General features: G+C 39.0%; 1 protein-coding gene across 4 annotated transcripts in view; it reads right to left on the bottom strand.

The window, feature by feature from the left end:
- The window catches only part of MCOLN3 (mucolipin TRP cation channel 3), a 34,981-nt gene that overhangs the window by 2,474 nt on the left and 7,995 nt on the right, over positions 1-24,512 (bottom strand). For 3 of the 4 annotated variants that reach the window (XM_061411414.1, XM_061411415.1, XM_061411416.1), the window contains exons 3-12: positions 22,668-22,835; positions 18,978-19,131; positions 17,586-17,670; positions 17,413-17,509; positions 9,193-9,292; positions 6,077-6,189; positions 5,846-5,995; positions 2,478-2,579; positions 2,247-2,369; positions 921-1,127 (exon numbers count right to left, since the gene is read on the bottom strand). In XM_061411414.1, the coding sequence (XP_061267398.1) occupies positions 921-1,127; positions 2,247-2,369; positions 2,478-2,579; positions 5,846-5,995; positions 6,077-6,189; positions 9,193-9,292; positions 17,413-17,509; positions 17,586-17,670; positions 18,978-19,131; positions 22,668-22,835 (1,299 nt within the window). The remainder of the gene's footprint in view (positions 1-920; positions 1,128-2,246; positions 2,370-2,477; positions 2,580-5,845; positions 5,996-6,076; positions 6,190-9,192; positions 9,293-17,412; positions 17,510-17,585; positions 17,671-18,977; positions 19,132-22,667; positions 22,836-24,512) is intronic. The other variant, XM_061411417.1, reaches the window with a different exon arrangement.

The following is a 24,512-nucleotide window of genomic DNA, read 5'->3' as shown; positions in this document are numbered from 1 at the left end:
AGTCGACTGAAGCGACTTAGCAGCAGTAGCAGCAGCATGCCAATAATATATCTAACATGCTACTATTAACGTGTATGTGCAGGCCAAGCTGCTTCAGTCGTGTCCGACTCTTTGCAACCCTATGGACTGTAGCCCACCAGGCTCTTCCGTCCATGGGATTCTACAGGCAAGAATACTGGAGTGGATTGCCATTTCCTTCTCCAGGGGATGTTCCCAACCCAGGGATCGAACCCAAGTCTCCTACATCTCCTGCATTAGCAGACGGGTTCTTGAGCCACTAGCGCCATGTGGGAAGGTTATTAGAAATTTGAATACATATGGATATTTATTCTGCCTTTCCATATTTTAAAGGGCTCAAACTGACTTTTAAAATCCAGTGTGAATAATAGTATTAGTGATTGAGTCGGACACAACTGAGCGACTAAATGATAACATCTTTTCAAATCATGCTCCTAAATGTGGAACATATACATGGCGAGTTCTTGACCTATCAGTTCCTTGACTGTTCTGGAGACCAGGCCTCTGGGGTGATCCCAAGAAAGGAGGGCCTAGCAGAATGATGCATTCAGTTACAGCACACTTCAAATAAAGAGGTCAATTTTTCTTCATGAAAATTGGATTTTAAAAGCTCCCCACAAAATTTTGACCATCTGAAATGTCATGTTTCACTCACCCAATACCTAATGATCCTTACAATGCTAATAAAAGATTAGAAAGCTTGTTTGAAAACACAGTTACTCAAAGACAAAACTTTCAACATTCTAGAAATTCTGTTTCTTGGGATCTAAAATTGAAGTCCTTTTTCTCTACTCAGAAGAAATTACCATTCCATTGATCTCCTCCCCATTAGGTACTGTATTTTATTGACTCTCTACAAGTTCTAGGAAAATGTCACTCCTTGAGGTTCTTGATGAACCTACCTTAATTGTTTCATATGTATCAGTGATCAGTGCAATGAAAAGACTTAAAATCATGTATATAAAAAGGCTGATGAATGAGTAGAGGTAAATTCTGCTAAACAGCCAGACCAGGTAACTTTTTTGCTGCATTTTTGCAAATGTGGCAAACATATCATCTCCATTTATCAATGAGAAAAGACACTCCGAAACCATGTTCAGAGAACGGAACTGCAAAAAAAAAAAAAAAATTCATTTTATTTCATGTTCCCTCCCATTGGAGACTTTGATCATGACTCCATGATAAAAACAGTGGAACTAGATATCCCAAGTTACCCTTTCAAACAAATACCCTCGGGTAACCACAGGCATTTTTTTTTTTAAACAAGAGAAAATCAAACAAAAGTTTAATAACATGTACACAATGGTGACAACCAAGAAAAGTGATTGCTATAGACATTTGTTTTGTGATCTACATAGTATGTACATGCCCACTCTTTTTCTTGGAAACAAGGAGCTCCTTCTTGATGTTCCCCTTCATTGGAGGAGCCTGAACTGAAGAAGAGAAACACTGAAGTACAGACCAGCTCCTCTGAGTCAAGCCTTTACCCTCTCCTTTACTTTTCTGTAGAAAGAGATCCTTGAAATGCTTCTGCAGAGCATTCAGGTCTCGAATACAAATGCTCATGCTTCTGTTCTAAAGTTCATTCCATTTAAGATGATGGTATTATAGTCGAGACTATAACTCTAGTAAACAAAATTTTCAAATATTTCTACAAGTTTCTCCCTATACTACTTTTAAAAATAAAGTCACACTTCAATAAAAATTACCTAAATAGCCCATAAATATATATTGATGAATCAAACTGTCAAACCTGGCTTCACTGATGGTAAGAAGGACTTAACTATCTGACACACTCACAAAAGGAGCCGAGGCAACCAAGTGAATCAACCATCCTCTCAGGTTGGTCTTACCTTGTGTGTGTGCTCAGTCGCTTCAGTCGTGTCCAACTCTTTGCGACCCTATGGACTACAGCCTGCCAGGCTCCTCTGTCCATGGGATTCTCCAGGCAATAATACTGGAGTGGGTTGCCCTGCCCTCCTCCAGGGGATCTTCCCAACCCAGGGACTGAACCCATATCTTTTACATGTCTTGCATTGGTAGGTGGATTCTTTACCATTAGTGCCACCTGGTCTTACCTCACCAGTTTAAAAACATGGCAACAGACACAATACCTTCAATGTTTAAGGCTGAGTCACAAAGTAAAATGAGCTTATTTTAAAAGAATAACAAGCCACTGGTACTACCCTGAGAGCTTAATAGCAATAGAGAAAATTGTTTACCAGTACCTTATCATGATAAGGCCCCAGCACAATCCATCCACAGAAGCAATAGCCTAAATAAATCATGGCTGCACAGCAGCAGAACCTGATGACATTGGGCAGTGCCGCCTGGAGGGTGAGAATGAGGAGCTGGGAAAGTAAACGAGGTCATTAGAATCCCTTTGTCCTTCAAACAAAGCAGTGCAGTAACTTTGAAAGAGAAATACCAACAGCTTGGAGATCTGTGGAATTCCTTACATTGTATTTCTGAAAAAAACCAAAGTACCGGATAACTCCAAGCCACACAAGCATGGTAGAGGTTCCAAGAAGTATGCTACAGACATCATAACTTGTTAGACTCTAAAACACAGTGGAAAAAAATTATCAGTTATATAGCAGAAATTCATTGGGGCAAAAATTATTTATTGAGTAGCAAAGAGTTGGGCACCATTCTAGGTGCCAAGGACAAAGTAGTGAAGAGACAAAATTCCCTGCCCTCATGAGGTTTACATTCTAGTGGGTGTAGAGAGAGACGATAGAAGTTAATTAGTGAAACCCTTCATACATGGACTGATGGTAAGTGGTGAGGAGAAAATTCAGGGGAGGGGACAAAGGATGGCTGTGCACTGCATTTCAAAAGGGTAACCAGGGAAGGTCTCACTGAAAAGGTGGCATTTGAGCAAAGACATGAAGGGAGTGAGGGAGCAAACCAAGCAAGAATCTAGGGGAAGAGCTTTCCAGCAGAGGGACCAGTATCAGCAGAGGCCCAAAAGCAGGAGGGCATCTGGCAAGATAGTGGGTCTGGCTAGAGAACGATAGGGGAGAGTAAGGAGTCACCGAGGTGAGGGAGCAGGTAGTTTAGAGTTTCACAAATATAATTTAACAACTTTGCCTTTTACTCTGAATAGATGGTGGAGACTGAGAGCTCTGAACAGGAGTCCTGTAATCCAATGTTGGCTCTATGGTTGAGAGCAGACTGTGGAAGAGAGAAATGGCTACTGCAATACTGCAGATGAGAGCTGATGGTGCTTTGGACCAGGCTGGGAATAGTGGAGGTGATGAGGTGATTTCTGAAGGTAGACAAATAGGATTTTCTCTTGGATGAGATACGGAGGAGAGGGAATTAGTAAAAAAAGAGGAGTCAAGGATGAATCTATGTTTTTTTTCCTTGAACAACTGAAAAGAGCTGCCATTAACTGAAATTTGAAAGGCCACAGAGAAGTGAGTTTTGACTATGGAGGAGGAGTTGTTTTATTGTTCAGTCACTCAGTCATGTCCAACTCTTTGCAACCCCATGGACTGCAGCACGCCAGGCTTCCCTGTCCATCACCAACTCCCGGAGTTTGCGCCAACTCATGTCCATTGAGACAATGATTGTTTTAGGTATGTGAAATTTGTGAAGCTGAGTAGACATTCAAGTGAAGATGTGGAAGAAACAGTTGGATATTTGACACTGGAGTTCAGGGAATAATTCCGAACTAGAGAAACAGATTTGAAAATCATTGAAAAATAGGTACTCTTTAAGGCAATAAGACAGGACAAGATCACAAAACAAAGGCAGAAAAACGAGGTGTTTAAGCATGGTGCTTTGCAGCTCTGTTACTTAAATAGCTTGGTGAAGTCAGAGGGAACAGCAAAGGGAAGTGAAGACCAGCCATGATTCAAGAGAAAGATTAGGTAAGTGACAGCCAGTGAAAAAACTCATCAACAAAGAAAGTGCTTGCAGTGTTAAAAAGCTGCTAATGGGTCAAAATGAGGATAAATAACTGAATATTAGACACAGCAACAGTTACAGGTCATTGGAAAATACACTTTCCGTGCAGCCTGATTAGAACAGATACAAAATAGAACTGGATGAACAGAGTCAGAAACAGTATTAAATACTCTTTTGAGGTCTTTTGCTATGTAAGGAGAGCAGAGAAATGGGGAAGTAGCTGGAGAGAGAACAGGTTGAGATTTTGTCTATTTAGAAAGGAAAAAAAATAAAAAATACATGCTCATGGAAACGCCATAGCAGAGAACAGGAAATTAAGGATGCATAAGAAACAGAGTAAGAATAGCTGAAGCCGTGCTCTGGAACAAGTAAGTCGGGACAGCATCTGATAGGCCCGTGGAGGAGTTGGCCCTGGATAGTAACCTAAATATTATATCCACAGTAAGAGAAAATGCCAAGTGTATGGGCATTGATGCTGATGGGTAAACAAATGAAGTGGGAAATTGTAGATTTCAATTCTGTTTATTATTTGTGAAACAGAGTGAGGTCATCAGCTGAAACAAAGGATGGAAAAGAGGTATTAAAAGTTTCAAGCGCGAAAAAATATGAAATGATCAGCTAGAAGGCAGGGGGAATGCATGGTCTAGAAAAATGTAGAAAGACTGTTGGACACCCTTAAGGGCTCACTGAAGTTAATGGTAGGTGGGATTAGTAAAAATGAAGATTTGCTGCAAATCTCCCCCTACTTCTCTTGATTTGTTCCCTAAAGTTAAATATCTGTTTCAATGACATATATTACCCTGGCATATGGTGACAGATGCTCCATGGCTTCTAAACTCACTCTCTCTTTCTGAGGTACATGCGCGGGCTGTCTCCTCAGCTCCCCTGCAGTCAGATGTGACTAAGTTTTCTCCAGCAGGACTGTACACAATGAAGGCTGCCATTCTGAGCCAAGGCATAAGACTGTAAGAGACCTACTACCTACCATACCAGGTTTTCCCTTCCATGGGCTGCAACCTGTTCATGAGACAATCCAGCATCAATCATGCAGTCTGGGTGAGCCTTCAATGGTCATCAGAGAAAAAGATGGGAGAAACTTAGATTCCTGAATGACTGTGTGGAGCTGAGTGACTTGCCAGGCTGGAAAACCCACCCTGACAATTACACGAGGGAGAAATAAGCTCTTATCATATCTGAGCTATTGCATTTGAGATCTCTGTCCAGGAATCTGAACCAAAACAGGCTCCCCATGTGGTTCATACTCATCCTTAATTACAGTCGAGGACAGAAAAACATAAATCTGAACAAGATTAGTTTGAACAGTATTTCTTTTTTTTTTTTTTTTTTGCTTTGGGGGAGGGTTGACATACAAGCTGGATTAGTCCTAACTTAAAATGGAAAACTTTGTAGTACATCAATGGTAACAGTAAGAAAATGGGAATATTCTCAATTTGAATGGACAAAGGAAAAACTGCAAGGACTCGAACAATAGTACTTTGGCCTCACTCCCTATCTCCTGCCCACAGTCCAACTCTTTCTATTGAAGATTCTGGCATTCCTTCTAAGAACAACAAAAACAATCTTTTACCTTAGTTATCTTGGTGTGTGTATGACTTTCAGTGTGTGTACGAATTCATAGGCCCCAACCCCAGAGTTCACATTCAGTAGGTCTAACATGGGGTATTTTATCAGATACCCAAATGACCCTGATTCAGAGGACTTAAATCACACTTTGAAAAACAGCCTAAAATATTTCCTGACTAGATTCTTACAAATTACTGTTATTTCAGGTTTACTCAATATAATGTTTGAAAACAATCTTGTACTCTGTGAATCCTTACATTTTGGAAAAACAAATGACAGTTAAGGCAAATCTGATACTAACAATGACATAAATAGGAAAAAATTTTACCTTAGCGTGAATTTCCATTTTCAGAATTGATCCAATGATGGTCAATATGTCACTAATAATAATCATAATATACCATCCGTTGACAAATTCCATTCGATCAGAAACAGAAACTTCCTTCTTATAATGGAGGAGGAAAAAATTGACAAATTCCTTTAGGAAAAAGAGGGGAGGCACGGTGAATTTCTGTCAATCAAAATGACCAGTGCATTGCTAGAAAGCAGTGACTCCCACCTGCTGAAGCTGAAGTCCTCTCACCACAGATCGAACACACAGGATTAACGAAGCCAAGCATGTCAGAATAACGAAGACATCAAAGATCATCATGTAATGAGTATTCTTCTGAACTGGAGGAAAGAAGGTTACCTGCTTATGTACTGGAACATCAATGTGGTGACATTTACTTCTACTACTTTTTTTCCCCCATTTTTAGCCTCATTTATTTTAACAGCTGCATTGTGTTATTTCAGTACAGATGTACAATACTTGATTTGTAAGGATGTTCAGGCTGTCATCTGGTTTCACTACTACAATCCATTCTCCAGGTCCTCTTTGTGCACAGGTTCAAGTGATTCTTTAGGTGGATGAATATCCAAAGATGGAATCGTTGGGTTAAAGCATATGCATCTTTCTAAAAATAGATCTAAGAAATTGCTCTGCAAAAATATCATGCCAGTTTACATACCTACACACATCACACATCTTCTTCATCACTGGACATGAGTATTCATGAATTTGTACCAATAAAAGGAGCAAATGATGTGAAATGCCATTTTTATCATGTACCAAATGGCTGTTGAATGTATTCAAGTACCATATCTTCCCCTTTCAACTTTTTTGTGTGTTTTAATGCCTAAGAAAAATACGTCTCATTACTTTCCTAGACTTTCTGCTGGCTAGTCTTGCTTGTTATTTTCCCATATTTCTTCAGGACCAAAATGTCAAATTCCAATAACAATCTTACTGTTAATTTTTGGGGGGAATCATGCTGAATTTATAGATTAATCTAGGGAGAATTGACATGTTCATGTTAAATCATTTCACAAAAAACATAATGTGTCAAATCTTTTTTTTTCCATCCTTCAGAAACATTTTCAAGTTTTATATAGATCCTTCTTCATACTCATGCTTAGAATAATTTTAAAAATTCAAGTATTCTTTCCACAAAGATAACAAACAGAAAAAGCTTTGATACAGATTCTTCTGTTAGTATTTAAAGAAGGTTAAAAGTCCTCAAAATCATGTACCAAAGATCTTTAACTATCACCTGTCATCTTTTGTTCTAATACAGTTAGGGTTCCCGCATATCTTACTTAAACATGCTTATCTAGGTATAAAATACTCATTAAGCATCAGGTGTGTTTTCACGTGCTGAGAATACAATGGTGAACAAGACAGATAGAGTCCCTGACCTTGTGGAACTTCTACTCCAGTGAGATAAGAGAAAAAAGTAAACAAGTAAATGAACAGAATACTTCCTGATAGGAGTACGTGATAGGAAGAAAGTAAATCCAAATAGCTACTAAGTCATAGTTTCAGACATTTTTGAAGATTTAACTCCTTTGCACCTCACAGTAACCCCACGAGGTAGGTGTGATCATCCCCACTTTGCAGGCGAGAAAACTGAAGCCCAGAGGAGTCACACAACTTGCCTAAGATTCCATGGCCAGAAAAGTGCAGAGTCAGTGTTCAAACCTTTGCAGTTTGTTTCCAACATCCGTCACTCTGTCAGTGGTTCTTGGCATCTCTTTGGAACTTTTAGAAATGAACATCCTCCTGCCTTACCCTAGCCCTAGTAAATCAGAAACTGCTTTCCTAAGCTCTCCAGGTAACACTAAAATATGAGCACCACTGCTGAGGGAGCTTTGGGAGAGGGAATGGGGAGAAGAAAGGTTTGTTCGTAGGGCACAGTGAAGGAAGGCCTCACCAGAGGCGATGGCTTTTAGCTGAGACTTGAATGACAAAGCAGAGCCACCCACACAGGAATTCTGGGAATCAGTCCTCCCAGCAGAAGCACAGCTAGGTGAAGAGCAGAGGGTGGCCGTCACATACTCTCTTACAGAGCTTTTCTTACTTAACAAGTTGGGCTGCTCTCTGCTGATGGAAAGAACTCAAGACTATACTGTAATGAAGCAACCCAAAATTTTGTCAAGAGGCATCTAAATGATATATGAAGGACTAAATCTACTTCAGAAAAACTTAAAATCCAAGAAACAAACATTTGAGAGAAAGCTTATGTCCCAGGCACCTTCATATGCTCTCATTTTCCCTGTTCCCAAGTACGTGAAGTATTAAGATGTTTACAGATGACAAAACAGGCTTGCGTTTCAAATAAACAATTTTGTGATTGAAATTTTATAATTGAAGTTTGTGAGTCCAGATCTTCATATATTTGAAGTTACCTATTAGTGAAAAGAATACTAAAATGAAGACATTTTATTTCATTTATTCATGCTATCTCATTACTATTTCTGAACTTTGTGAACCCATTAGTAGGGAACCCTAAAGTAATTATTATCCAAGTATGGTCTGAATAAGGACTCACTGCACATTCCTGGGTCTCACCACCAGACCTACTGACTGTCTAGTGTGAAGCTGGGAAAACTGCATCTTAGCAGGTACTTGGAATGGTGCTTCTGCTTACTAGAATCCAAGATCCTCTGACCTAATCATTAAAGTCAAGCACAACACACCACTACAAGGAACTAGGGAATGAGATCAATTCTTTTCAGTAGGTTTCATCTAGTTCAGCTCCAAAATTCTCAGTGATACTCAGTTTATACTCGAGTTTGTGTCCATATTTCTAGGACTGTACTCTGTCCTTATGTCATCTGCTTTTTGACCTGGATAGAAGATAATTATAATGTGTTGGATATTTCAGGGTCAAATCCTACCTGAATTCTCCCTGGATATATGATCAAAGAAACCAAAATTCACTTCTGAGCCTTAGTTTCTTAATCTGTAAAAATAGGGATGTTACCCTTCTCAAAGATATTTTAAAACTCTGAAGTAAGGAAAGTGTAGCTCAAAGTACTTACGCAATAAACACTCGAAAAATACTGGTTTGAGTAGATGTAAATTTTTTGTTGTTGTTGGGGGAATTATAAGCACTTTTTTTTTAGTAAGGCCTAGCCAGTGAAGGGTCATGGAAAAGGCAAGAAAAACCATTTAAATTACTAATAACTTATGAATTACATGAATGGAACATTAGATAACTAAAATGAATTAGGGACTTGGACATGATCCAATTCTTTCATTTGATGTTCCACGTATCCTTGGGACGAGTAATTTAACAACCATTTAATATTATTTAATAACCATTTTGAAAACTAGTAAAATTCATTACTTACTTGATCCAGATACATGCCAGTCTTTACATTCTCTGATAGAGATATCATTATCTAAACTTATCTTAATTCTTCCACTGTGGGCTTTGTTGTCAAAAGTTATCTGTGAAGAACAGGAAAAGGGTCAAAAACATACCTACTACTTTTAAAGCCAAGGTGCCGCTATGCATTAATTAGCAAACAATTCTCCCAAAGTTACAGGAAACCCAGACCCTCAACTCTCACCTGATGCTAACTCCGTTCAACCTCAGGAAGTTCCCTTTATTTCTCTGTGAGCTGAGAAAGTTGAGTGAGATCTTCCATAAAGAATGTTTAGTCTCTAAAAATCCTAAGTTTCTAGGATAGTATTCAAGCCCTGATCTGCCTCTTGAGAAATTTGTATGCAGGTCAGGAAGCAACAGTTAGAACTGGACATGGAACAACAGACTGGTTCCAAATAGGAAAAGGAGTTCGTCAAGGCTATATATTGTCACCCTGTTTATTTAACTTATATGCAGAGTACATCATGAGAAACGCTGGACTGGAAGAAACACAAACTGGAATCAAGATTGCCGGGAGAGATATCAATAACCTCAGATATGCAGATGACACCACCCTTATGGCAGAAAGTGAAGAGGAACTCAAAAGCCTCTTGATGAAAGTGAAATGGAGAGTGAAAAAGTTGGCTGAAAGCTCAACATTCAGAAAACAAAGATCATGGCATCCGGTCCCATCACTTCATGGGAAATAGATGGGGAAACAGTGGAAACAGTGTCAGACTTTATTTTTCTGGGCTCCAAAATCACTGCAGATGGTGACTGCAGCCATGAAATTCAAAGACGCTTACTCCTTGGAAGGAAAGTTATGACCAACCTAGATAGCATATTCAAAAGCAGAGACATCACTTTGCCAACAAAGGTTCGTCTAGTCAAGCCTATGGTTTTTCCTGTGGTCATGTATGGATGTGAGAGTTGGACTGTGAAGAAGGCTGAGTGCCGAAGAATTGATGCTTTTGAACTATGGTGTTGGAGAAGACTCTTGAGAGTCCCTTGGACTGCAAGGAGATCCTACCAGTCCATTCTGAAGGAGATCAGCCCTGGGATTTCTTTGGAAGGAATGATGCTAAAGCTGAAACTCCAGTACTTTGGCCACCTCATGCGAAGAGTTGACTCATTGGAAAAGACTCTGATGCTGGGAAGGATTGGGGGCAGGAGGAGAAGGGGACGCCAGAGGATGAGATGGCTGGATGGCATCGCTGACTTGATGGACGTGAGTCTGAGTGAACTCCGGGAGTTGGTGATGGACAGGGAGGCCCGGCGTGCTGCGATTCATGGGGTCGCAAAGAGTCGGACACGACTGAGCGACTGATCTGATCTGATTCAAGCCCTGAACCACTTGTAAAACAAGAGAACTTCCCCTTCCTCTCACTCTAAGCACCTCTAGATGTCCTCCTGAGCAAGTACAAGCACATTTTTCCCCTTCTTCCAGCAGAGCCTTGGCTAGGGACAGATTTTTAATGTTGTTCTTACTAACACAGATGCTCATTATTTCCGTCTTGAAACATTTCAGGTGGAGCTTTTTCAATTTTCCTTCTAAGATTCGTTTTCCTTGTCATTCTGGAACCATATGTACAATACTACAAAGAATGTGGTCACAGGGAACCAACAGTATGTCTGGCTTCAATGATAACTGTTTGGGGACACCAGGCACCAATAGGACAAAGCCATGCCAGGATACCTTTCATAGCTCTTCCACTGTCTCCCTCTTCAAACTCCCCCCACCTTCTCCTTGCAGACACCTGGAAGGCAAACTAAGGAAATTAGTCTGGTTTGGGGGTTTTGCTTTCATTTTTGGTGCCTCTTCTCTCAAGTCCTAAAGTAAAAGGAAAGTTCTTTTCAAGTCTGCCATTTGCGATGTTAGTCATTCAGCTGTGCCTGACTTTGTGACCCCATCGACTGTAGCCCGTCAGGCTCCTCTGTCCACAGAATTCTCTAGGCAAAAATTCTGGAGTGGGTTGCCATTCCCTTCTCCATGGACTCTTCCAGACCCAGGGATTGAACTTGGGTCTCCTACATTGCAAGCAGATTCTTTTCATTTCAGTTCAGTTCAGTTCAGTCACTCAGTCGTGTCCGACTCTTTGCGACCCCATGAATCGCAGCACGCCAGGCCTCCCTGTCCATCACCAACTCCCGGAGTTCACTCAGACTCACGTCCATCAAGTCAGCGATGCCATCCAGCCATCTCATCCTCTGGCGTCCCCTTCATCAGAGTCTTTTCCAATGAGTCAGCTCTTCGCATGAGGTGGCCAAAGTACTGGAGTTTCAGCTTTAGCATCATTCCTTCCAAAGAAATCCCAGGGCTGATCTCCTTCAGAATGGACTGGTTGGATCTCCTTGCAGTCCAAGGGACTCTCAAGAGTCTTCTCCAACACCACAGTTCAAAAGCATCAATTCTTCGGCACTCAGCCTTCTTCACAGTCCAACTCTCACATCCATACATGACCACTGGAAAAACCATAGGCTTGACTAGACGAACCTTTGTTGGCAAAGTGATGTCTCTGCTTTTGAATATGCTATCTAGGTTGGTCATAACTTTCCTTCCAAGGAGTAAGCGTCTTTGAATTTCATGGCTGCAGTCACCATCTGCAGTGATTTTGGAGCCCAGAAAAATAAAGTCTGACACTGTTTCCACTGTTTCCCCATCTATTTCCCATGAAGTGATGGGACCGGATGCCATGATCTTTGTTTTCTGAATGTTGAGCTTTCAGCCAACTTTTTCACTCTCCACTTTCACTTTCATCAAGAGGCTTTTGAGTTCCTCTTCACTTTCTGCCATAAGGGTGGTGTCATCTGCATATCTGAGGTTATTGATATCTCTCCCGGCAATCTTGATTCCAGTTTGTGTTTCTTCCAGTCCAGCGTTTCTCATGATGTACTCTGCATATAAGTTAAATAAACAGGGTGACAATATATAGCCTTGACGAACTCCTTTTCCTATTTGGAACCAGTCTGTTGTTCCATGTCCAGTTCTAACTGTTGCTTCCTGACCTGCATACAAATTTCTCAAGAGGCAGATCAGGTGTTCTGGTATTCCCATCTCTTTCAGAATTTTCCACAGTTTATTGTGATCCACACAGTCAAAGGCTTTGGCATAGTCAATAAAGCAGAAATAGATGTTTTTCTGGAACTGATACCACTTCAGACAAAAGATTACAAATAAACTTAGTAAGTCTAGCTACTCTGTTTCCACTCATGTTAGACTATATGTTTCTTCCCATGACAAGCAACCAAGGATATTGATAATGTATTCTCATCTTTATCACTGCGGAGACCCAGCCTCACACAAGAAAGATGCTCAGTACTATTTGAATGAGTCAGAAATCTTTGCCAAGAATAAACCATGCTTTGCCCAAACAAAGAGCCTCAGGGTCTTTCAAATAGTAGGCGCTCATTAAATATCTAATAAACTCTGACTTAATGACAATCACGTCTAAGCAAGGTTTAGAAGAAACTGAATTCTTTAAATGAAAAAGAAAAAATATACTGAGTGTAACTAATAACATATTAGATAATACAAGAAAAAAGATTAGTGATTTGAAGTCACAGCAGTAAAACTATTTAAAGTGAAGCACAGAGAAAATATTAGAAAATTAAATCAAAGAAAGAGGACAACTTCAAGTGCCCAAATACATATATTATTGGAATCTCTGAAAAGTAGGGGGAAGGAGATAGAAAAATATTTGATGAAATAACACTGAGTAAATGTCAAACGTAATAAAAACTATAAACCCACAGATCCAAGATATTCAATGAACCCCGAATACAAGAAACATGAAGAAAACTACATAAAGGTATATCAGAATCAAACCACTGAAACCAGAAATGAAGAGAAAAATTTTAAAAGCATCCAGAGGGGGAAAATACATCCCATACAGAAGAACAAAGATGAAGAAGACAGCAGATTTCTCATCAGAAACAATATAAACAAAAGAGCAAATTCTTTAAAGTTCCAGGGTAAAAACAGCCAGGCTAGAAGTCTATACCTTATGAAACTACCTTTAAAAAACGAAGGTGAAATACTTTTACAGACATACAGAAGTGAAAAGAACTTATTCCTAGAAGATCTGCATTATAAGAAATATTAAAGGAAGCCCTTTAAGCAGAAGGAAAACCATGCCAAGTGGTTTTTATGTTATACATGTAACTGGCACACCATCACTTGAAAGTAGGCTGTAATAAGTTAAATATGTGTACTATGGGGTCGCACAGAGTCGGACATGACTGAAGCAACTTAGCAGCAGCAGCAGCAGCAGCAGCAGCAGCAGCATAAACCATAAAATAACACAACAAAGAGTTATAGCTAATAAGCTAACATACGAGATAGACTAGAATCCTAAAAAAACAGTTAATCCAAAAGAAGGCAGAAAAAGAAAGAAACCATATTAATAATTTCATGCAATTTAAATGATATAAGCACCTTAATTAAAAGGTAGAGATTGTTAGGTTGGATTAAAAAAGCAAGACTCAACTATGTATCAAGAAACCTACCTTAAATATAAGATACAAATAATCTAAAAGGATGAAAAAAGATATGCCATGCTAACACTAGTTATAAGAAAGCTGGAATGGTTATATTAACATCAAAGTAAATTTTAGAGCAAAGAATATGATAAGGGTTAAAAAGTGCCATTTCACAATGATAAAAAAGTTCAAGTGAACAAAAAAAACCCTAGATGTCTATACACTTAATAAAGAGCTTCAAAATACAAGTTGCAAGAATTTATCAAACTACTATGAATGAATGAATGACAATGCACTACTTTTATATTATGAACCCAACTGGGCACACACAAGACAACCTTAATAAATAGCTGTTGAATCAAACATCTACCACACACCAGATAATTTAGTAGGTCCTTCATATGTGCTATATTTTATCTTCACAACAATTTTGTCAAGTAGGTGGGCATTAATTTGGTTTTACAAATGAGAAAACTGAGGCTCATGCCAATTAAATAATTTGCCTAAAATTACATAGCTACTAACTGGTAAGCTAACATTAAAATCTAGATTTGTCTGACTCCAAATACTTTGGCCACCTCATGCGAAGAGTTGACTCATTGGAAAAGACTCTGATGCTGGGAGGGATTGGGGGCAGGAGGAGAAGGGGATGACAGAGGATGAGATGGCTGGATGGCATCACCGACTCGATGGACACGAGTTTGAGTGAACTCCGGGGAGTTGGTGATGGACAGGGAAGCCTGGCGTGCTGCGATTCCTGGGGTCGCAAAGAGTTGGACACGACTGAGCGACTGAACTGAGCTGAGCTGAACTGAAAGTCCCTGTATGTTACATCAGGATATACTGCCACAGTTCATGTTTATTTATGGCAAAAGTCACACTAATGGCTTTTATTATCAAATTACCTGATAGGATACAGTTTCCACCACGGTTCTATGAGATGTACTGCTAAATACACAATGAACAGACATAGCCGGGGATAATTCTCCAAGAATGCCAAAATATAACATCTGCATGTGGCTAAAGGCCAGGATGCTTTTACATGGTAATGTGTTATGGGAAAAGATCTGCATTTCACTAGTGTTTTGCTTGCTCATTCAACAAATATCTGAGTCACCTACTATATTTTCTGAGAGATGAAAAGATAAAACAGTTCCTGCCTTCAGGGAACTTTCATTCTAGTGGAGCTGATGATAAACATCTACAAAAACTTAAAAGAGAAGGTGGTAAGACATACAATACAAAATAAAAACAAAATCTAGGGCTTCAGAGCGCAGAATGTATTTCTAACTGAGAAATCACAAAGAGGTCCATGAAGAAGGTTTCAGTTGACCAAAGCCTTAAAAGATTATAAGACTTTAAAAAAAGTATCATTTCTCTACAAGAGAGAGGCAGACACACAGACACAGAGAGAGAAGACTGTGGATAACAGCTCAATTTTTTAAAAATCATGTAATTTTAAAATTCACAACTTGCTGGTTACTATTAGGATCAAAATGTGTAGCCCAAATACAGTCTTACAGAATTAGTGCTTTTTCTTATTAAACATTATGCATAATTATTATATTATACTACATCCTAAAATATTTTTAATCTCAATTTCTGAAAATTTGATTTCTAATAGACAATTAGTTGAGTATCGTGGACATAACTTTTGATACAAACTGCTACTGTAGTACTAGAAATCTGGACCATGTGAAGGCAAGCTGTTATCAAATGCTGTCCTGCATATGCCTCTCAGCATTGCGCTACTGACTCTGATCCCTGTGAGGTGATGAACCAGCATGAGAGGCATCTTGTGCTCCATAGAGAGCATCAAAGCTCCATCTGCAACTGGAATACAGAGAAGAGGAAACTAACCAGAACTTTCAGAGGCAGCATGCAGGAGGCACAGTGAGCTATAACTTCCATAGGCTGCAAGCATCCTCAGTGAGGAAACTCAGCAGCAAGAACCCTTGGCAATGACCTTAAGCAGACTGCCACTGACTGCTGAGAGCTAACCATACAAACGTACAAACGTCTGTTCTTTTTGGTCCTTGTTCTTGGTCCTGAAGACTCAGCAGTGAACAAGACAAGGTCCCCGCCCTCAGAGAACTTACATTGAGGTACAGAAGACCGATGGTTAACAACTAAACAAGTGGGTACAAGAGTCCCTCCCCTTTATCCAAAATCCCCAGCAGATGCCTGAAATCACAGATAATACCAAACTTCATATATAATATCTTTCCTATATGGTTTTTCCTGTGGTCATGTATGGATGTGAGAGTTGGACTGTGAAGAAGGCTGAGCGCTGAAGAATTGATGCTTTTGAACTGTGGTGTTGGAGAAGACTCTTGAGAGTCCCTTGGACTGCAAGGAGATCCAACCAGTCCATTCTGAAGATCAGCCCTGGGATTTCTTTGGAAGGAATGATGCTAAAGCTGAAACTCCAGTACTTTGGCCACCTCATGCGAAGAGTTGACTCACTGGAAAAGACTCTGATGCTGGGAGAGATTGGGGGCAGAAGGAGAAGGGGACACCAGAGGATGAGATGGCTGGACGGCATCACTGACTCAATGGACATGAGTCTCAGTGAACTCCGGGAGTTGGTGATGGACAGGGAAGCCTGGCGTGCTGCAACTCATGGGGTCGCAAAGAGTCGGACACAACTGAGCGACTGATCTGATCTGATCTGATACATACACACCTTTGATTAAGTTTATAAATTAGGCACAGGAGAGTAAAAACAATAATAATTTTTAAAAGTGGGCTTCCGTGGTGACACAGTGGTAAAGAATCCACCTGCAATGCAGGAGACGCAGGTTCGATCCCAGGGTTGGGGAGATCCCCTGGAGGAGGAAATGGCAACCCACTCCAGTATTCTTGCCTGGGAAATCCATGGACAGAGGAGCTTACAGTCCATGGGGTCACAAAAGAGACAGACATGACTTAGCGGCTAAACAATAATAATAAAATAGGAAAACTATAACATATACTATAATAAAAGTTACATGAATGTGGTCTCTCTAAGTATCTTGTACAAATTAAATGCCTTTTTCCATCTTAACTACACACTTATCACACTGTGGCCATAATTTTTGCAGTTTGAGCTGCAACAGTAAAACTAGCATGGATTTCTTTTTCCTTCTTCACAATGTCACCTATAGATTTCTTCTTGTAGCTTAAGCAATCTCAACATACAATTGGTTTTCTGTCTTCATTAAGTTAAATGCTTTCAGTTTTTCACCTAAAGAAATATTTTGACATATTGCAATCACCAGCTTTGGGGCCATTCTTAAGTAAAATAAAGCTTATTTGAACACAAGTACTGTGATATGTAGATAACTGAGAGGGTTATTGAGTGACTAATGGATGGTATACACTGGACCAAAGGATGATTCATACTGAGGAAGGTCAGAAAGTTTTCATTATGCTATTCAGAATGACATGCAGTTTAAAATACATGAATGGTTTGTTTCTGGAATTTTCTACTTAATATTTTCAGACAGAGGTTGACCATGATAACTAAAACCTCGGAAAGTGAAAATGCAGTTAAGAAAGGACTAACAGAGCTAGCTGAACCAATGTCTCCTCTGTGCATATCCAGTTAGGACAAGAACACCCTATACATTTGATCAACCCTCAACACAAGTAGATGGAACACATAACTATATCAAACCATTTTTCTCCAGACAGGAATCAAATTAGCCCAGCCCACACTCACAGTCAGAGTACCCACACTCACAGTCAGAGTAAAGTCGTAACAGTCCGGGAACTCATGATGACGAATAGTCTGCAGGTTAATGGCCTTCAGTTTAAACTGCAGCTCCACTGTTATGAGTCTGGAAAACAGGAGACTTTAGTGCAGTGAAACCACGTACACACAAACAGGAGTTACCTCCCACCTGCTTCCCTCACCTATGAAAGTCCAGTGTTAAGTTGAGTTTATTTTCTTCTAGTGTTCCAATGTGAAAAGGTTCATTCGGTTCCACAAATAAACATTCTGCCATAGAAATGAACAAAACATAATACAGCACCTGAAATAAACATAGAAAACTGCATCCTGAAAGGATCATATAATGAAAACTGGATATTCAGATTCTGGTATTTTTGTGAATTAAGATTTTTAAATCTAAACATCCATATCACATGGTTACAATGACTTTTATTTGTTTGTAAGACGTGATTATAACATTTCTTGAGAGGATGGAAGTAGAGAAAGATCTGAACTCTATTTCACTAATCTTGTATAAAAGGCCATCTTCCTTTCTGTCTTTTTCAGCCTAAATTTTGAGGCCCCTCTCCCTTTTTGTATCCTATGCATACATTTGAAGCCCTTTGAGTGTCTAAGATAAAATTTTCTATGTTTAAAGTATCTATTTTTAAAAAATATTATGTGTTGACAATTTTCCCTCAATAAACACTTTTAAAAAAGAGGGAAGACACCATCTTAGAAGGTTTTTACTAGTCAGTACTATAATCCTTTATTATTTTTCTCAAAGAAAAAGTCCCAGCGGCAACTGTTAAAAGTACTTACTTTTTAACTCAATGACCTAAGCTAATGTTTTAGGTACAAATTGTAAATAGATCTTTGCTAATAGGAATAAGCTATGCTATTCTAAATTCTGGTTCTCACTGGTGGTGGTTTAGTTGCTAAGTTGTGTCTGATTCTTTGAGACTCCATGGATTGTAGCCCGCCAGGCTCCTCTGTTCATGGGATTTCCCAGGCAAGGATACTGGAGTGGGTTGCTATTTCCTTCTCCAGGGGATCTTCCTGACCTAGGAATTGAACTCAGGTCTCCTGAACTGCAGGCATATCTCTAACCAACTGAGCTACGAGGGAATCTCATTACTCCTCAACTTACCCCTCAAAGATACTGAATAGTGAAGTACTATTGAGGGGAGAAAGTTTTATATATTCAAGAATTTGCAAATATTTGTTTTATAAGGGTGATATCTATCTATTAAACTGGCTTATCCAGAAGAGAGGTTGTGGAATAAAATGGCTAAGAGCACAGCCTGGGTCAAATTTCAGCACTATCTCTTACTAGGTCCACCTTGAACAGATTACTAAACCTTCTGAGCCACACTTTAGTCTTCTGTAAAATGAGAATAATAAACTTGTCTTGTTGATTTTTTATTTGTTGGTTTGGTTAAGAATCATGAGGTATAGTGAAGTACCTGGCATAACTGATACAGTTCTTACTATGACCTAATAGCACAGGCCAAATCAATATTTTCAGAGATGAAATTACTGCCTTTAAATCAAGGAGTTAAAAATGGAAGTTCTAGCTTATAGAAGAATATCACCAGTTTCAATTTCTGGGTCAATGTCAAAGGTATCGTTTCCAGGATAGATGTTTCCTTGCTTGTAGAAGTGCCAACAGACTGCCATGGCCGACTGCTCCGTGCCCTTGTTCTCAAATGCATGATTCCCAACTGAGACGTTGCATAGCTGCAAATACTTCAACCAAAAAGAGAAACAGAAAATGAGAGCACCCAGCCAGGCAGAAGTGAAGCCATGGTTCCCCTCCCTCCCTGCCTTTGAAACGGTAGGTTCCCACCTCCTGTCCAGGTGGAGACTGGAAAGTAATTGACATGCTACTGTGCACTGGGATGGCAGAGGGCAAAGAGCAGTTGTGAATTAGAGTTTTGGGTTCAAGTCTCATTTCTGTGATTGTGAGCAAGTCACAAACTTTATCAGCCTCTGCTTTCTTACCTGCAAAATTAAAGGCTGAATTTAACCTTAAATAACATTTCAAGTTCTTTCCTCCTTTAAAGAACTATGTTTAGGAAGTGACTTTTACATTTAATGTGAGTACAAACTTTATTTATCTTTGAACTATTTTCAATAGTCAAGAGTTCTGCTTTACTATAATATAGGAAGTGGGATAAAACTGTTCCAGACTAACCAGCAAAGCTTTGTCTAAAGATATTTTTTTTTTAATCTTTATCTTTGCAAGAATACAGCTTAGTCACTTTTAAGCAATATTCCCCTACTGAAAGTCCTCCCATGATTTCCTGTGTCTCAAAATAAACTTAAAAGCTCTTTGCCTGGAAAGCCCTACCTCTGGCTCTTCCCTCACTCCTTTGCACACTTGTCTTAAACATACTAAATGTTTTCCAGCCTCCAGGGCCTTTGCTGTTGCCACTCCTTCAGTCTGAAATATTCTTCTTCAGACTTCAAATCCCCAGAGAGGCCTTTTCTGACCATCTTGAGGCCACTGTTCATGTTTTATGCCACCTAATTTTTTTTCATAGCAGTCATCACTGTTGGAGGTCAAATTGTTTGTCTTGCTAAATTTGTTTAAAATCCATCTCTTACATTAGAATCTAAGTTCCACAGGGCAAGGAATTTATCAAGCCCACTGCACTAACCTGAGCACTTAGAACCAGGTAAGCAGATAGGCTGGGCAAGGGGTGGGTCCCTGGAGAAAGAGAATGTGAGACTCTGTCGTAAGAGAAGCCATTTTTGGCCTCAGCCTTTTTGGATCAAATGCTGGTTCTTAAACAGGTCTCAGTAATTAACAATGTTAAGGGAACAAATGAATGTACAAACAAATGACTATTATCAGACAAGAAAAGTAACAACAGCATAGATAACACATCCCTTGTAAAGATTCCCAGTTCTGTTTCAGTGGTAAAGATTAGCCCATAACACTTAACCTTTTCTGACCCTCATGACTTCAGTCAACTAAAACTTGGACTCTTGTCAACTGCCCAAGCCCCTTCAGAAATATGCAGGTGCCTTAATTTAAAAGTTTCCCAATTTTACTGTCCCAGGAGACACTGCTTTGAGAAAGATCCCTGGTGGTCTCCTTATTTGCTGAAAATAATTAATCCTTCCTTCTGATTTTTGGCTTGGTTGGTTGTTTTGGCTCGACATCCACCAAGAGGCAAACCCAGCTTTCAGGTAAGAGTACACAGAGTAGATACTCAAATATTTGTCAAGTTAATGGTGAGGTGAAAAACTATTATAACATGATAGAAGATCTTCATCCATTAGAGCTCATCTACACACAGTAAGATGGTAAACTGCTAGGATAGGATTTGTTACGGCACCAACATTTCTGCTAGCACTGGGACTGGGAAAATGCGCCAGAAATCTACAGTAATATAATTAAGCTGTATAAATCACTAAATAGTATTATGTCCTGCATCTAGAGGAAACAGTATAATGCTAGACATATTTAGTTTTGAGATATTTCCCATACAATGAAATAAGTGCCTTAAGTCTTTCTAAAGCTACTCAGAGTCCAATGGGTAGTTTTATATTGGGGCATGGGAGAGAGTAAGAGGAATACATTAAATGAAAAAAGAAGTAAAAGATATTGAATGTGGTAAGGTACCACAGAGACCAATATGCCTGAAATGTGAGATACCTCCTGCCTGTAACGGAGGTAAAGCCAGAAAGGCAGGCAGGGGTCACACCTGTATGGGCCCCTATAGCCCTTCTGAGTGCCCACTCCCTGTGAAGCAGTCCAGACAGGAATTACTTAAAGATCTGAACCTCCTATCATAGAAACTTGTGTCTTAAACCTACCTGTCAGTTCTTGGTGACTATCATCTCAACTATCAAAATATCTCCTTACAGCAGACAAAGATGTTTCTTTCATATCAGTCCATGTTTTCCCTATTCACTTCTCTGGAATCATGTAGAATAATTGACCTTATTAACCACAAAAACTTTATTCACTAATATTGTGATTAAGATACTTTTTTACCTTCAGTTTAAAATCCATGATAGTGCTTGGAAGATGGTAAGGAGTCACTTGCCTCAAATGGGGTAAACTCTACCCCAAATAGTATCTACCTATTTACTAGCACAAGGAATCTACCTACATGCAATTCTATAAAGAAAAAAGAAATCTGATAAACAGAACTGCCTGAATGCCAAATACTATATACTTAAGACTGTTTTTAACCTTAATAATAAAAGTCAAAATGTTTTAGGAAGAATTTATTGAACTGTGTATCTCTTGCCTCTACCCACCCCTCCTGTCAAAAAGAAATTACTAGTTTGCTTCAGAGTAATTTAGATAAACTTAGTCATCTTAAAACAAGGATCTCAAAACTTAATATCTCCAGAATTTCACTACTATTTGACCTTACAAACTGTAGGACATAATTCTATTTAACAACGCATGTAGCTTACTTCCATTATTATAGATTTCTGGACAATTTCTGTAATCTGAATGGTATCAGAAAGCCTTACTGTCAAAAATATGTATTTTATCCCATAGTTTGCCTCTGGGAAAATGGAAAGCCCTAATTACACTATAATAATTTTTGAAGAAGAGTTACAATTTTTATATATACTGCAGTCAGTACTACAGAAATGTTGTCTGCAGTACTAACTCAGGTTGGAAATGCTGACTTCAAGAAAGTTGCCAAAGATTCCTACAAAATAGGAGATTTTCGGACTTGAGAAAGTACTGTTTATAGCAAAAACAAATTGATTAGAAACTCAGAGTAGAAATTTGACCCACATGTATGAAAAACAAGCTTCCTTTTTGAAGCAGTTAATCAATGTTACAATAAAACCATTGCCTTATGTGACATAAAGGCCTTTCTTATTTTTTAAATGAATTTCAGGTCTTGGTTACTCTACACATTCTTCAAGGTTAATAATCTCATTATTTTTTAAGGGTCCCTGAACATATAAACTCTGAAAACTTAATGACTACTTACAACCAAGGTCATGGTTAATAATTTTAAATCTTTGAAGTTCTTATGTCAAGCCCTAGATGTGACTCTTTTAATTAAGTCTTTAAAGTTTCTGTCTCTCTGTTACTAAACAAAAGCTCTTCTCAACTTACAGTTTTGTAAAAGTTTGTTGGCAAAGTTAAAAAAAATTAATGGTTTCATACATGATATTTATAATTTCATTAAAAAATGCTCACCCTTGTACCCCTGAATGTCAGCTTCTATTTTGCACATTGCTAACAATTCTCCAGTCTAATCTTTCTCCAAAGTAAAGAATGCATGTGCCTGACTTACCTGGTTCACTGCAAAGACGATCTGATCATACACATCTCTTTGTGTATACACTGCATATGTGTCATCCATTCTGTCTATATATCCTTTTAGGAAGAGGTGCTTGAATGCTATAGTGTTCTCTTCCTTGAAAGCTACAACCATCTGGTTACTCAAGCCAAAAAAGATCAGCTTAAAAGAAAGAAAAAGAGGGTGAAACAGCAATGAAATAAAGGTCTCCATTAAATGATTAATTCATCTATTCAAGATTCAGTACCTAATTAATTCCTAATATATTCTATAGAAATTAAACATTTGGCAGTTGGGAACTAATTTGTCCTTACAGATAAGGTGGGTTTCTAGTTTTAAACTAAAAGAAACTGACTTTGCATACTTTCAACATTTATTTTCATGTACGATCTCACTTATGACATTGTCCCCACCAATAAAAACTGTAGGAGCTCTGAGAAGTCCTTTAGGAGTTCTTTAGCTCAGAGGAGCAAGATAACTTTGACTAAGGAAGTTGGAAGCTTTCCTAAGGGAAGAAAGAATAATAGAAGCCCTGTAGTAAGTGCATAACTTGGGGCAGGGGACATTTGAGGAGTGTGTGGAGAAAGCTAAGAAGGTCGAGTTGAACTTAGCACTTTGAGGGGGACACTGAAGACACTAGCATAAGTCAATTAGAGAAACAGTGAGGAAAAATGTGAGCAGAAACACTGAAGTCAGATGGTGCAGGAGCTTGAAGGGCAAGTAGAAGATCTCAAAATGAATTCTTCAGGACATCAAGAAGGCTTGAAGCAGGTGTACAATAAAAGAAATTATAAGAAGAAGAAATATATAAGTTTAAGCTCTTCTTAAACAAATATATAAGAAGAAATATATAAGTTTAAGTCTTATAATCAAACTATATTTCTAGGACTAATTACCAAAACTGTGACAACAAGACCAAAAATAAAAATATTCTTTCAACTCATCTCTAAATTTAAGTATATTAACATATATTCCTATGCCTTTGACTGTGTGGATCACAATAAAGTGTGGAAAATTCTTCAAGAGATGGGAATACCAGAGCACCTGACCTGCCTCTTGAGAAACCTATATGCAGGCCAGGAAGCAACAGTTAGAACTGGACATGGAACAACAGACTGGTTCCAAATAGGAAAAGGAGTACGTCAAGGCTGTATATTGTCACCCTGCTTATTTAACTTCTATGCAGAGTACATCATGAGAAATGCTGGGCTGGAAGAAGTACAAGCTGGAATCAAGATTGCCGGGAAAAATATCAATAACCTCAGATATGCAGATGACACCACCCTTATGGCAAAAAGTGAAGAGGAACTAAAAAGTCTCTTGATGAGACTGAAAGAGGAGAGTGAAAAAGTTGGCTTAAAGCTCAACATTCAGAAAACGAAGATCATGGCATGCGGTCCCATCATTTCATGGCAAATAGATGGGGAAATAGTGGAAACAGTGGCTGACTTTATTTTGGGGGGTTTCAAAATCACTATAGATGGTAATTGCAGCCATGAAATTCAAAGACGCTTACTCCTTGGAAGGAAAGTTATGACCAACCTAGATAGCATATTCAAAAGCAGAGACATTACTTTGTCAACAAAGGTCCGTCTAGTCAAGGCTATGGTTTTTCCTGTGGTCATGTAAGGATGTGAGAGTTGGACTATAAAGAAAGCTGAGTGCCTAAGAATTGATGCCTTTGAACTGTGTTGTTGGAAGACTCTTGAGAGTCCCTTGGACTGCAAGGAGATCCAACCAGTCCAATCTGAAGGAGATCGGTCCTGGGTGTTCTTTGGAAGGAATGATGCTAAAGCTGAAACTCCAGTACTTTGGCCATCTGATGCGAAGAGTTGACTC

Source organism: Bos javanicus, chromosome 3 (assembly GCF_032452875.1).
Source record: "Bos javanicus breed banteng chromosome 3, ARS-OSU_banteng_1.0, whole genome shotgun sequence".
NCBI lineage: Eukaryota > Metazoa > Chordata > Mammalia > Artiodactyla > Bovidae > Bos > Bos javanicus.
This window is presented reverse-complemented; position numbering and strand designations above follow the sequence as displayed.